At 35.1% G+C, this 15,721-nt stretch overlaps 3 protein-coding genes across 3 annotated transcripts; 1 reads left to right on the top strand and 2 right to left on the bottom strand.

Annotated features, from left to right (window-relative positions):
- Window positions 1-58: 58 nt before the first annotated feature.
- LOC116766253 (uncharacterized) lies at window positions 59-3,938 on the top strand. The gene is made up of 2 exons (XM_032656055.2): window positions 59-977; window positions 3,583-3,938. Exons 1-2 carry the CDS (start codon window positions 679-681, stop codon window positions 3,812-3,814), a joined length of 531 nt encoding a protein of 176 aa, XP_032511946.1. The 5' UTR covers window positions 59-678; the 3' UTR covers window positions 3,815-3,938.
- A 128-nt stretch (window positions 3,939-4,066) lies between these two features.
- Window positions 4,067-5,202, bottom strand: LOC116766254 (S-phase kinase-associated protein 1). Its single transcript, XM_032656056.2, has 2 exons — window positions 5,020-5,202; window positions 4,067-4,897 (listed from the first exon to the last, which is right to left on the bottom strand). The coding sequence occupies exon 2, from the start codon at window positions 4,895-4,897 to the stop codon at window positions 4,409-4,411; it is 489 nt and encodes a 162-aa protein (XP_032511947.1). The 5' UTR covers window positions 5,020-5,202; the 3' UTR covers window positions 4,067-4,408.
- A 1,628-nt stretch (window positions 5,203-6,830) lies between these two features.
- LOC116766444 (transmembrane reductase CYB561D2-like) lies at window positions 6,831-8,725 on the bottom strand. The gene is given in 3 exon segments (XM_032656284.2): window positions 6,831-8,046; window positions 8,049-8,184; window positions 8,273-8,725. Coding segments are annotated over 3 exon segments (741 nt in total). The 5' UTR covers window positions 8,501-8,725; the 3' UTR covers window positions 6,831-7,669.
- Window positions 8,726-15,721: the final 6,996 nt, after the last annotated feature.

Here is a 15,721-nt window from a genome sequence, read left to right on the forward strand (position 1 = left end):
CCTCACCTGTGTCAGTATGTTGGCAGCGAGAGTCTTCTCATTTTTTTAGAAAGAGTATTTATTCTTAAATAAAACCTAAAATTGACATTTGAAACAATTAAAAGAAATCTCTTTGTTTGTCCGTAAAATGTAGTTTGGGTTTTCTGAAGTGTTTACAAGAAGAAAGCATTTATGTGGTATCGGTGTCAAGGTCGGAGGTCGTTGACTCAAGGACCTGATAACGACGTCATCTGTTGACATATAGCGGGTGTGTGGCCGAAACGCTATTACTAAGACATTACGTACCCGATGACAAATCTTAGACATTTTCCAAGTTATCTGTTACCCACATATATCACCTCCGCAGGCAACGAAGCCTCGGAATCCAACCTACTTGGATTACTTACACTGTTGTAGGTAGTCCAAGCCTGAGCGATCTAGTCTCCTTAACGGTCTAACCGAACCGATACTGAAGTCACTGTACGTTACTTTATTATCATAGTAATATTGGATTTATTTGTTGATTGTATCAATTGTTAGTTAGAGCATTTTTACTGTTTGGATACAACCGCCTTAAAATCTCTTTTAATACTTCTCTTTCTGTGATGTAAAGAAAGCACCTGTCAAGAACTACCGAACAAAACATAGATTTGTCAACATAAGTACACGTATTTTTAAAAGTATATTTAAATATATCTTATGCCTACGGAAAATTATCAAATTCATAACATCTATCAGTACAAAAGGAAGACCTACAAGAATAACCAAAATGAAAATTACATGAACAGTAGAGTCGATCAGAACGACTTGACCGATTCCCCGCGGAGTGACCGAGTGACCATAGACGAAGCCGGCTGCAGCTGCGACCTCGACTCAGACGGAGAGATCGCGAACATCCTTAGCAAGAAGAGGCCGGTCATCGAGTTGGCGCAGCTGCAGCTGCAGAGGGTCCTGGACGAAACAGACAACTTATTTTGTGACAACATCGATTGCTGCAGGTAGGAGCTCTCGGCGTGTTCACCGACACTGACACGAACGAGTTTCTTATATCTGGGGTTACTTAGATACAAAAAGCATATAGGGTTCACAGCAGCGGGCACAAAAACACACTGAAATGTAAGGGAACAATATTTAAAGAAAAAGCATTGCGCTAATGTGTCCTTTAATAATTTTATATCAGACACGTTTTGGTATAGGTCTAACGCGCCTAGACTACTAGGCCGAGGGGAACCCTAGTTTGTATGTACTTGATTGCGAAGTATATAGAATATAAAATGAAAGAGTTTTCGAAATTCCTAGTCCGTGTTATGTACCTTGTTTATCGGACTGTTACAAACCTCATCAACAACGGCTAATGAATGCTCATAATCTTTAAATCTATTTATATGTTAGCTGTGTGTCAAAGTTACTTCAGATTTTAGTTTACCTTTACAAATTAAAGTTTGAAAATCAATGTCAGTTTGATAACAAATATTTTAAGAATGAAACTACCAAAGTGCGACTCCGAGGATCGCGACCCCATTCCCAATATAGCATTACTGTGTAACAACTGATACCTTGCGGGTGACCGAATATTTTTATCGACCTCAGTGCTAATATAAAAGCCGAGTAACCCAGTATGAGATCTGAGTAGAATTTATGCCACTCTAATCAACATCAATAATTCTGTATGGCAAAAAGCAATCCCTGCTCACGAGAAAAATGAATTCGCAAGTCTCTTCCTGTTATAATCTATATGAGCTGACCCGATATGTTTGTTTCTTTGTGTATCCGTCAGAAATAGTGAGACAGGTATCTACTCAAAAGAAACGAAAATACGACTCAATCAAACTGAATTCTGATATGAGCTGGCTTGACGTGCTACGATGTTATAACATATTTAGCGATTGCTTTGCTCCCTCAAGAATTAAACTAGAAAATACATCATCGCGTGTTTTTTCCAAAAAAACTTTCGGTGCAAGTTCAGTGAAGCGATGTCAGCGTTTCTGCTGATTTTTGGACATCGGTTCTGTTTTCCGGCTCTAAAATTGAAAGTGGTGGTCCGATATTTTTTTTTTATATTTATAAAGACCACCCTAGAAAACTGGTCTAATGAACAAAAAAAAAACCTCGTCTTGATCAGACATTCGCTTGCCGAGATCATCACCTTGGGTGAATGACTTGAGTCGCCAGTATAGCCTTCAACAAGCAACGCGTGCTTCACTCAAAAAATTGCAACATCAAAAGACCGCAGTCAAAACAATTATATTCTCAATCCCTAGCACCTAACATGAAGATTTTAAAATTCTCAAAACATTTCAATAATATATAAAAAGATGAACAATGTTGTCTGTTTTGATGTTCACAAAAATGTTTGGTAATAAAAAAATCCCAAGCACGTCTAGAAACATATTATCTTAACATTACTACTCATAGTATAAAAATGAGTACTACAATAAAGTTTAACACTGTTTAAAAATAAGACACCAAACGGTATTGGAGGCCTTGGTGACGTTAATTCATACCGCCAAAACGACTTCCAGCTCGAATTCAGACTCTTGGGTCACGTGCCCCAGAGCCCTGAGGGCGTAGATGGTTAGTCGACCCGCCCTGAAACCGATCCAGACTTTAGAGAGAGCTAGATCCGTTTAGTCGAGAGGTCCGGTGAGCCCAGCAGAGAGGATCTCGCCCATTTCATCAACAACACAATTAGTTTGTACGCAGATGGGATTCTTCCGGATGCTCCTCTCGCTAAAGAAGAGAGGTGAAACGATCTGCCGCCGCCCGTAAAATCAACCGCCCTCAAAGACTTCTGCTTCAGGAGAGCTGCGGACAATGAAGCGCCGACGTGCTGAGCTCATAGCGTTACCATACATACATACACACATACATACCGAACCCTAACGATATAACGCCTCGACGATCCTATACCCTATTTCTCAAGAGAGTACGCGTGCTGCACCAAAAGCCACATCATCATTTATCCATCGGAAGTACGGATGCAGCTTGAATCAAGACCTCTTAATAAAGCCATGGTTCCCCAACGCTTGGCTAATATCATTGGCTATCGGGTGTCGGATGGAGTCATCACGTTCTTTCGCCAAGTGGTGTAATAAGTACCTACACATTATAAAATGAAGTGCCTCATTTTTATCTCTTTGATTTCATTTAAAAATAAAAGACAATTATTAAAAAGGAATCCTTGGGGCATTAACTAGCAATATTTTACTACCGCTTCCAGCATAATGATGTGAGGAGGTAGACAATGTAAATAGAGATGTTATTTATACGTTACGGTTATTAGGCACAGTTTAAAATATTATCGCTTTCGACAATTTATCTATATACTATATACTATGTACTGACGTCAGGCTTTGTTCTGACACTTGAGGTGGAGCATGGATGGGTTCCAAAGTACTATTAGTTTAGTTAATTTCCAGCTCATTACATTCCAGCCCGCTTGGCCGCACGTTGTTATCAATAGTAAAGCTGCATAACTGTTTGTCAGACACTCCTGGCAAGGCCGGGTTGTGAGGCCTTATCATCAACTCACGAAACCTAACTGTACAAATACTAACTACTATAGTATATATTTCTTATAAATTTTCTCTTTGTATTTTTCAGGTCGATCTATGGTTTCTTGAACCTCTGTAAGGCAGCGATCCTCAAGCACAATAAATGTGGCTGTATATTTCTAAGTTTAGTTATAGTGGCCTTCCTGGTTGGTGTCATCATTGGCTCGGCCACCTGTGGTGCTACTCTGAGACACTTCAACAGCCCTATCCTCACCTGTATTGACAATCTGTTTATCTCGGGTCCGTCGCCAATCCAACACTCCTTTAAAGGCATCGTGTGATAATTTTAAACTGTGTTAAGTGAATACTAAGCATGTCATATTTAATGTATCATATATGTATAGAGCAGCCCTTTTTATATTCTTGTAATTAATATATTCTATACAATAAAGTCTCACTCCCATATTTACTGAAGTATTGGTCTACAAGGAACCTCTACCGCTAGTTTCCTAACAATTCAATTTACTCATAGAATAGGCTTAACTGATGAAGTATGATGAGCGAGTGTCCCGAGTGATGTAAACAACACAACATACATTTTAAAACTTTATTTGCAAACACGGCCTTAATCATTAGCAGTGGTAGTATGTATACATGTCATTATTTTACATTACTAAGAACAGTACAGTGCATTCATTGAATTTCTGCTACGTTCTTAAGGAAGTTGCCTTACGCTAGAGAAAGTGACCATTCGGTTCCATATCACCCAAGTCATTCCAGATATTGATGAAACATATTTATAGCTAGTTCTATTCAAATGAAAATAAATACAGCCGTCCTAAGGACATACAAGTTTTGGAAATTCACAAGTAATTTTTCATGTTAACTAAATTTGGAACAAAAATTAGAGATTAGAATAAATTTGTTGAGATAGTTTATTTCTCCTCGCACCATTCGTTTTCTTTACGGACTTGTTCCTCTTCGGCAGCTGTGAAATCGTTTTTGATATTGAATGTTTTACGAATCTCTTCCGGAGTCTTGCCCTTAATCATATTTGCTACAGTTTTACATGTGACATCCAGAAGCCCCTTAATATCTAAATAATTCGCTGCCAGTATTAATTCGAACAGAGTCCCCTGATCTACTTTGAGAAAGTCTGCGTCCCAGGACGAAATGTCATCGGTGCGTTTTTCTTTGTTTTCATCGTCTTCGGGTAGTGGAGGGTCGTCTTTGTGGTAAGTAGCCCATTGGATGACCTTCTTGAGGATAGCGGAGTTCACGTTGGGTAGAGGAACCACTTCTTCTTCATCATCGTCCATGCCAAGATCTTCCAACATGGTTTTTATCGTGACAGAACATTTTGCTATTTCGACGTCAACATCAAAAATTTCGTTATCGGAAGATTGTAGTTTGATATTTGGCATCTGGAAATATGAGTCTAAATTGAATTATCGCAATTATAAACAAATAACGAACATAACATATAGTTTTAAAAAATCATTATCAAAGACGCCATCTTAAATACAAAAATAGTCACAAAGCTTACCTTACAAATAGATTTTTCTATATAGATTTAAAAATAAACTTTTCTGGTCCACTGTGACAATTTTTAACTGAAGAATCGAAAGAGTGAGTAAGTGTGAGATTTTAATCGATGGTATACACGAATACACGCAATTCCTTACTGCAGACAAGAGTACTTATTCTAATATCAAACGAAAATGTCAACATCAACGAGAATCTAAATTCTAGAATATTGGAGTTGTTTATGGTTCGAGCGTTTTACTGTCAACCTTTATTTATAAGCAAAGTAAACCTAACTTTTCTCTATATTAATAAAATATTTATACAGTCGGTAATTAAACAAATTGGTTTTTGCTGCGACCGAACAGGCATTTCAATTTACATAATTTAGTGTGCTGAAGTTTAATTCAGCTACCATCCATCGATAAAAGTAAATAACAATAAAATTTATGTTTTTAAGATTATATTTATTACTAAATATTAATTGATTTCAAAAATATATTATTTATTTGTGTTCGTTCCGACTAATATCTGAATTTTGATGGAAACTTCACTGTAGTGTAGTTAATATAATAAGTCCCGGGCACACATACTATACAATAAAAAATTGCATTTTGAAATACCTACTAACGAGATTAAATAAAAGAATGAAAGAAGTGAAATTTATAATAAAATTAATTAAATACTATAAATATTCTGAGTGGTCGTAGTAATAGCCCTCCATTAGGACGATGCAGTGAAAGGTCTAACAACATATGCCTACACAATTAAATACAAAATTCTGTTTTCCTCCACAGTCATCGTTTTTATTAAATGAATCATATATTTAGTTGCATGACTTTCCTCCTCATTATATTATACGTATGTATATTATTGTTTCTAACGTTGGATGTTATAATGATTTACTGAATTGTAAATTGTAGCGGTAAATGTATAATAATTGTTAGTATTGATACAAATGTACTGAAAGATTAGCCATATAGTAAGAGTAGCAAAGGCTGCGGGACCCGCACTTCATCGCCTGTATGAGCGGCTAAAAGGAGACATTTCTTATATTGAAGTAATTTCATATCGAGCTATAAAGACGTGCGTAAAATTTTGAGAGCGGTGTTTTTACGACCGTCTGTTAGAGAGCTAGAAAAGTAATATTTCGTATACGTCATTTTTATATGAAATTTTATTTCAAGTGTGTTATCGTAGGTAGAGATAATACTTCTGGCCATATTACTAATACGCCCGTTTTAGCACCTCCGACCGTGACCCAAAGGGGGGCGTTTATGCCCACTTTGGGAGAGGCTGGATTAGCTGTATCTATTTAGTCAAAGTAAAAATGCCTAATTTCTCAACCTACACCTACATTTCCAAAATTAAATAGACTGCCAGCTTTCAGATACTACAAAGCATTGATAAGGTTGTATTTAATCTTAACCTTTCTAACTCATCCCCATTTCTTCTTTAAAACTTTATCAAAATAGACGACGTAACGAAAAATAAAAGTTGAAAAAATTATAATTACTACTTACCTTGCACTCCTGACCTCGACAGTATTTTCTACAAAGATTGAACATTTTTATATAATTATATTTTCAAGTTAACATTTGTTTTAATTTCTTTTATTTTAGGATATAAATTCTTTTCTTTTTGCTTTGTTGCATATGCGACTTATTAAATCCAAAAAAAATATGCCTTTTGGAAATATAATTAACGTTAATTGATCATGTTCCTACACAATAAACATGTTTGGTGTACAGATATTCAGCTTAAGGAGTCAATATACAAAAAGTATCTTAAATAACACTTCATTTCTGGGACACTGAAGAAAAATACACTTAATATGCTACGTAACAATATATTTAGGCTAGTAGACACAAGTTGATATACTCGGAATATACATATAGCATACATAACATGTAAATTGTAAATATAATTTATGTTCTACATTGTATTTTATATATTAAAAAAAACCTAAAATAGCATAAGAAAAACATTTATATAAAAATATAATTTTTTGGCACAAATGTAGCGAGTTTGATCAATATACAAATATTAAGAAAATAAATCATCCAAAATATAATATCATTAAAAAAACATATTTTGTATAGATAATGAATATAATAAAATGTAGAAAGGATAGCGTTCACACGTCTGTGGAAAAACTTGTGATGTGCATCTTCAGCTTAATTCTATGATTACCGCTTAGTTAAAATGATAACATTAAGAAAATACATAACAAAGCAGCCATGCCACCTCCGCCGATAAATATATTCATTCCCTGTATAAAGACATAGCAGGAACAAGCAAACTCCACAATCATATTCTTTGTTTTACAATATTGAACAATGAACAACAAATATCCTTGCTGATAAATATAGATTCCTACAGCAACATCTCCTCCTTTATTATTAAAAGTAACATTCTTCACATTCTTCCTTAAGCACATTCCAACTAGTCTCGTCTATTCATAAATGATGTCTTTGAGTCTTAGTTCAGATCAAAAGGACTAGGAGTTGTGTGTTAACAGCAATAAACATTAAAAATATATCACATCAATGAAATGCTACGAAACTTCATCCACGATACATAAGTACATGTGAAGGACACAGACCAGACCCTACCACTATACATTTACGTAACTATCATATGCAGAAAGCTTCCTCGGTCTATGATCATGCTTAACGGTTCAAGTAGCCGAGGCGTTCTTTTAAACGGAAGTAAACTTTTAGGATCGGACGTAGAATTGTTAAAACCATAATCAGAAGCACTAAAACGATACAAGTGTACCTCAGAATCTCCCCGAAGGTCCACCACTTAGAGAAATTACCCAGTATTATAGTTATGGTTCCCAAGCAAAATGTGAGTAAGCCGAAAGAAGCATGGATCAGTTTAGTGTAGATCGGAGCCAGGTAATGTTTGAGTTGCAAACTGCACAAAGCACCCAGGCCTCCGAAGCTGGTAAAAGTCATAAAAACGAGAGCAGCCAGACCGAACTTAGCATGGAGTGTTTGAAAATGATCTTTGTTGTTTATTATTTTGTTAATTAAAATCACTAAAACCCTATGAAAATTATAACTATGGCGAATAATTGTAGAACCCAGTGACGGGCGCTCCGAAGTCGCATGGGCATCCATTCTGTAGCTAAATCGCCGGGAGTGATCGCATTCACTGCGGACGTCATTATAATAAGCCACTGTTGACAGATAAAGAGAATTAATTGTGGGTACTAGGTACTGCTGCACTGCTATAAATATGTATATCATCAATATTAATGTACTCACCCCCACAGTCATAAGGATAGGATGGAATGAAAAAAGGGAAACACCATTTTTAAAACAACAGTAGGTAATTATAGCTGTAGATATCACAGCAAAAATGTTACTGGCGAGATTTATATAGCTGGGTCTCGTGGAGTTGTTGGGTGGTACCAGACTGGAACTCTCCGACGTTCTCTCAGCTGGTGGCATATCTGTTAAATTTGCGGTATCTTCTCTATTTTCACTATCCATTAATTTTTAATATTTAAATAGATATGTTTCAATATCCTTTAAGAGTTGTCACGCCTCAAAACAACGAAAGTGGCAATGTATGACAGTCGTAGTACCGACATGAGGAAAATAAAATATTAAATCAATACTAATCTTTACAGCGATAAACTCGACATCTATGAAGGTACAAGCCTTATCTACAACCTAACGCTAACACTACAGACTACCGCGAACTGTCAACTGAGAAGTCAATACATGCAAACATATGACAGTGACATTTGTATTGATAATAACTAATGCAACGAATACCTTTTGTTTATTAAGTACGAGGAAAAAAAACAATTAGTATTTAAATTATTTAGAGGCTCTTGTTTGGTTATGAAATATTTTCGGATACCAAAAAAATATTTTGAGTGTTATATAGCTAAGAATCGCATTAATTCATTCTTTTGATGAGAGAAATAAAATAATACTTGACCTAAAAACAATCTAAAATATGTGAAGTTTTAGATAATAAAAATAATACATAATAACTAAGGAGAAAACAGGAGTATTTTATTTGAAAATTGACGTCGAAGCTTCTGCTAATGTTCGACTTTAAGGTATATCTGTATGTTGCTTTAAATTTAACATCAGGTACCTAGTCACAAGATCATTGACCATTTTAAAAAGAATATTGGCCGAGACTTGTTACGAGAAATAAATAAATCTTACATTTAAATCTCATAACAAATCAGGGAATTAAATGAAAATTATTGGAAAATTTTAAAGGGACAGGAAGCTCTCAGGCCTAAAATGAACGACTTTATTTATGCTGATAGATTCAAACAAATGAAAATTTGCTTTTAGCTTAAATTAGATCTAATTAATATAAATCAAATCGTCATTTTTGTCAACAAATAATACTACGCAAACACGCATTTTTTTATAATTCCATGAATGAGACGCCTATGGTTAAAAAAATCTATAAAAAAATCCTTTGGAGTCGTATTCAAATATTTCGCTGTGTATACTTTTGCTGTTGTTTTACAGTCGTATTACTTTAGGCTTTGACCTTACTTAAAAAAAAAACAGTTTCATAATCATAAATTAATCTATTGATTTAGACAGACAACAATGTTGCAACTATCTAGTATCTAAAGCCAGGGGCTCGCACAGAGATTTGGGGTACAGTAAGCAGAATATGTTTTTTTTTGTCACAGATTTCACTGTGATCTGTCGCTCTCTGGGACATTGAACAGTGGGTATGGCGAGTTTCCTAAATGTCATGCTCGGCATGCGACCTTTATCGAATCCTACTTTGTATTATATTTTATTTCAGTATGTTCTGGGGCATCTTCCGTTTCAGTCTACGCATTATTCGCTCTTCATCTATCAAGACACTAGCTAAGCTGTTAGGGTGTTTTTTGATTCTGTCTTTATAATTTCTTGTATGATGCAAAATTTCTTATTTGACTGTTGCCATATAGAGGAGCAACTTGCTGTTTAAGGACAGTTGAGATCGACGACCAATGAGCCAGTACAACTTTCGTAATTGTAAACTTAATTGTGTCCTTTTTGTGAAGATATGTTTTTACCGAGTGAGTGGCTTGTCTAGGTGCAAATCTAAATATCTGACATGGTCTGCTTGTGGGACTTCTAAGTTATTCAACTTGACTGGTGGGCAAGTGCTTCTTCTCAAAGTAAAGATAACATCCACCGATTTAGTTTCATTTGCCTTGATTCGCCACTTTTTTAACCAATCGAATATATCATCCAGGCCGCTTTGTAAAATTTGCGCTTTTTCATTTGTGTTTCCATGGGACGCTAGGATAGCCGTATCATCAGCAAATGTACCAGTTGTTATACACCCTGAAGTTGGAAAGTCAGAGGAATATATGAGATACAGCGTCGGGCCCAATACGCTGCCCTGTGGGACACCTGCCTTGATAGGCTTGAGAGTGCTTAACCGTTTTGGACAATGAAATGTCTGTTTTCTATGAACTATTTTAGAATTTTATATAAATAAGTTGGTAGCAAGGATTTCATTTGAAATAACAAGCCGTCGTGCAAGAAAGCACTTGCGCAGTGTTTTTTTGTTTCGAAGCACTTATCGATTTCTCTTATTAGTCTGTGGACCTGGTCAATAGTGGCATGCTTATGTTGGAATCCAAACTGATAGGCCTATACGATTTTGGGTCTTTCGGGTGCTTGTCAGGTTTAAGCAAAATAATTATTTTTGCAACTTTCCATTGAGGGGGGATGAAAGAAGTTTTGTGATAGCATTATAAATTGCTGTGAGTAGTGCTATTCCGTTGTTTGGCAATTCCAGCAAGATCTTGTTGGTTATGAGGTCATATCCAGGGGCTTTCTTAGACTTTGCTTTTTGTATTACCCGAATTACTTCCTTTTTGGAAAAGAATTCAGGATCATAATTATCTTGATCCGTATCTTTTATGAAGTCAATTATTTTTTTTCATGATCTGCTGATCTACCCTTAAAAGTTGTGAGGTTGGAAAACTGTAACAAGATGCTACGTGTTTGCTTTTTCTTGGTCACTACGAGCCCAGCCGTTATCCTTGTTTTAGAGAGGAGGACATGCTGCCAACGGTCTTTTAATTTTTTTCGTGGCTTTCCAGAGGGAATAATCTGTTGCAGCAGTTGTGTCATGACTTTCAAGATACTCTTGGAAGCCTACATTGTGATCCTGTTCTAGAGCTCGTTTTAATATTTTAATTTTATGGTTTAGCTTTCTTTTAGTATCAGGACATCTATTTTGCTGCCATAACTTTCTTGTAGCTCTTTTATCCTTAATCAGCTCTAGTATATTCGTAGCAACATTTGCGCTATCAGGTTTAAATTTTTTCTAGAGGAGTAGAGTTCCAAGCGGCATTTTGTATGTTAGTGTTAAAGAATTCAACGGCATGGGTAACATCACTTACAGTTTTGAGGGGTACTTTGAATGATTCGTCCACTAAATGTCGAAAAAGTGACCAGTTTGTTCTCTTATTATGCAAAGTACATTTTTGCAAGTAATTTTAGTTTTTGCTATACCTTCGGAGACACAGAAATCATTAACATCAGGTTTTTTACCTCTGTCTGTTGGCCAATATGTCGGTTGACTTGTAGATATAACATCCATACTCCTTGCTTGAATACATTTCAAAAGTTCTCGACCCCTAGGTGAAATGAGTCCAGACTCCCAGTAAGTGTGTTTAGCGTTGTAGTCGCCAGCAGCTATGAATCTTTTACCGGGTGTATTAACGTAATCATTGAACTCACTTTCTTTAATCGTGTGCCTTGGGGGGCAATACAGAGCGGAGACTGTAATGTCACTTATCCAATCTTGCACTACTATGTTGGTCGCTTGACAGTAGTCTTTACAGTACCATTGAGATTGGTAGTGCTTATTATTACTTCTGATAAGGACAGCGGACCCACCAAGAGCTTTGTCATCAGGGTGCATAGCATGATATAAATTGTAGTTAGGTATTTTGAGGAAGCTCTAAGAAGTGAAAAGAGTCTCTGATATAAGCATGATGTCAATTTTGTGACTTTTTAAAAATATTTTTAACTCGTTTGAGTGGTTGGATAGCCTATTAGCATTTCATATGCCCATTTTTAAGGCAGGGAATTTAAGGGCATTTGTGACATGGGATCTTTAGCATTTGTGTCCTAAGAGCTTGTATTGGTGCGCTAAATGTGTAAATAACATCTATTATAATGTGCTGTTCGGAGTTGATGTTGGAGTCATTATTTGAATTTAGAACTGGCTCATTATTTAAAATTGCGGCATAGGATTTTACCGTGTCTTTATTATTTTTGGATTGGTTTACTGTTTCTCGTTTGGTATTTTGTTTTGCATAGACTGATTTGGCTTGCTGTTGTTTTTTGAGATAAGGGGTAGGATATTTTATATTTGTGATTTTTATCTTATAATTGGCTGGATGGTTTTCATCGCAGAGTACGCACTTAACTTCGTCAGAGCGTTCCTTTTTGGGGCATTTAGAGGTGTGATGCGGTCCGTCGCCTTTCACACAGTAAGGCTTCTGTGGTATTGTACGCTTTGGTCTTGGTGGTTCAATTTCTATGCGACAGCCCGGTAGTAACTTAATAGTGTATATATCCTTGTTATTAATGTCGGGCTGTAAGTCTATGAAGAATATTGGTAATCGTTATTTTGTTTTGTAATTTTTTATATTCCAGATGTTTGTGGGCTTGTGACCTAAGTCTTCTAGAGCTTCTTTCAATAAGTCTAGTCAGTACAAGGGTGAATACGTTTTAGTAGTACTCTAAAGCTTCTCTCCTGATTAGTATTATATGTATAAGAATTCTGTGTTTCTGCTTTTTATCTCTTTGTAAATTGTAAAGTATGGTGCAGGGCTTTTGGCTTGTATTTTAACCCGCTCGATTTTCAAATTTTTTTTCCGTATTCTCCTTTTGCCATTTCCTCTAACATTTCCGTGAGGGGATTTATGTTGCTGACTTTGTCAATAATTAATGGAGGAGGTTTGGTTGTTACTGAGCCAGGTTCCGAAGGTTTCAGTTTAAAGTCACAGCAGTTCTATCAGAACTAACATCTATATATTTTATAAGTCTATCAACTACCTCAGAGCCACGAAGTAGCTTAGAAGGATTACGATCTCGGATCTGTTAATCCCCGCTTTATGAAAGTTATTTAAATGGCAATATCCAGTGAAGATCCAAACATTTTTATTATTATTATTTAAAACAACAATTAAGGAAAACAAGATTAGTTATTAATGTGTACACAACCTGCTAGCTGATTATAACTATCATAATACTTTTTATTAAAACGAGTTACTTAACTTTTTTTACTTAAATCTAAACTGGTCACACACCTTCCCTTTGTAATTATTTTAATTTTATTATCAAACGACAATATGAAAAATCTACTCGTAATTAATTTCGATAAACATACACAAGTACAGACCTCACAGCTATAATTTCCCATAATTTGTTAATAAATGCACTAATAAGCTAATTAAAAGTTATTCACTTGCGCTTAGAAAGACAATAATAACAAAATGGAGAAAACAATATTTGAACGGTATACAAATTAAAAAGTTCTTTATAAAAATTCATTTGACAATGTATGCTCATTTCTATGAAATTTTAAACGAGTAGGGTTAAGGAAGCAATGCCTCTGGAACGCTAGTGCCTTCTGCACACACACATGCTATAATATTAATTTCCTGCATACAACACGAGGTTTGTAGATCGTCCTTGAGATCATTAGTATGGAATATATGCACCGAGTAGTTGTCCAGACGGCCGCGGCCGCTCTGGCTGGGACTAGCGCTAGCAGCGGCAACTGAAAATGTTGTTTTGAAGTTGATAGATGGCACTTTTAACAATTTTATCAAATCGTTAATGAAATGACATTAAATGTCTGTAAACATTCGTAGTCCTTAATGTATTATTAAAAGCATCTAAGAATTAAACAATGCAGGTTCAGTTGTTGTATGGGAAGGGTAACCCGTGGGTGGCAGGTATGGGTAGAGGTAGTGCTTATTTGCATCTATGGTGTGTACGCCATTGACAGATCAGGAGCACAATTGACTGACCATGATTACGTTATATTTATTATGTTAGTATCAGTCGGTTAACGTCGTTATAGTTACAGTTGTTTCGGTCAACATCGTCGTTTTTTAGCCCTCGGCGTCGAGTGGCTGAGTGGCAAGAATAATTACAAAACAAAAAAATAAAAATATTTCAAAGTTCATTGAAGACAAAGAAACAATGCTGTATAAAATATTGTTGTTTTTTTTTTAAATAAGAATACGGTATTCTTTATTGATATTGATATATATTTAGGTTTTCTCGTTATTCCAAGACAAACACATGTAACACTGTCAACTAGAGATAATTAACTACAAGTCAACACATAATTATGAAAAATCGTTAAATTAAGTTTTTGCATGGACTTTGAACTGTGGAGGTTCTATATCTAAGCCATAGCGGCCTACTCCTTTGTGATTAATTATGGTGAATGGAAACAAAATTAGATAATAATAATCAATTGTTAATTAATCAAATCTTTACCTCTTATTTAAACTCCAAGTTAACTATACAATAATCACGGAGACAATTGTTCATTAATCATTTTAAGTCTTACCGGAGACGTAATATATAAGGACAGTAGGTCGGGTCATACGAATAGTAAGCGTTACATTTTTCATATTTCAATCAATACGATTATCTATACAAATGAATAGTACTTCATTAATATTTCTGAGAATTAAGAAAATATTAGACACAATAGTAGGTAATGTTTATAATGCGTCACCGCCTTGATTTATCTTTGTTTTAATATAATTTATATCATTAATGTTCTCATAATAAGAAGAGTGTTTCATTGCTACGGTTGCCATCTTCGGTGATTGTGGTGACCATTGTTTTTTTTAGGTTTACTTACGGTACAATAAACCTAAACCGAACATGCACTTTGTTCAGTAATAAACAGCATATCTTCCCACGTAAACTTTAAATAAATAAGGCACAAGCAGGCCGCTGATAACCAATTTAAATTACAATATTGATACTTCACTGCTCCATCAAAATATATTGATTTTTAAACAAAAAATAATTTATAAATTGTGTTTTTTGTTTAAGTTGTAAAAAGAAACTTTATTAATGTCGTCTTGTAAAATATTAAGTCATTCTACATATAAACAGGAGTATCTGTGAGACTTGTTTCCTTGTTTCACGGTCACGCTAACAAAACGATTTTTGTAATTATTTAACCTAAATAATATTTATAGAGAGACGGCGATACTGGCTTTCTGATCGAGCTAATAGAACTGTTTATAGTTCAAAATTAAATATTTTACTAAATTTAAGATTTATGTTACTGGTATTTTGATTATTTTCACGTTTTTGTTTTATGATGGACGTTACATCTCTGCCCGAGGTCGATTAAAAGGTTTACATTGACAAAAAACTTTATTAACTTAACAAGTGTACCCGTCTCACTCTAAAACAAAACCTAATTTACATAAATCTAAAAATCTAACTGCTCGTCCTATCTTTGGTTTGATATGTGTTATTAATATAGTGAGGGGTCCTTCAGTCTTGCTAAAGTCTAATATACCCCGAATTTATATAATGAGAATGATTATAAAACATAATAAGCGAACGCAACAAGTGAAAACATTATTTGACAAGACCTATCAAGTGTTAAAACTTAAATATAATAGTCGAAGTGTGCGCGGCATACTACGAATGTAAGTTTTTTTGAGT

Source organism: Danaus plexippus, chromosome 15, assembly GCF_018135715.1.
Source record: "Danaus plexippus chromosome 15, MEX_DaPlex, whole genome shotgun sequence".
NCBI lineage: Eukaryota > Metazoa > Arthropoda > Insecta > Lepidoptera > Nymphalidae > Danaus > Danaus plexippus.

Coding starts and splice junctions, on each gene's coding strand:
- LOC116766253 (XM_032656055.2), top strand. CDS start 679: ATGCCTACGGAAAATTATCAAATTCATAACATCTATCAGTACAAAAGG. Junction 978..3,582: donor GACAACATCGATTGCTGCAG/GTAGGAGCTCTC, acceptor TGTATTTTTCAG/GTCGATCTATGGTTTCTTGA.
- LOC116766254 (XM_032656056.2), bottom strand. CDS start 4,897: ATGCCAAATATCAAACTACAATCTTCCGATAACGAAATTTTTGATGTT.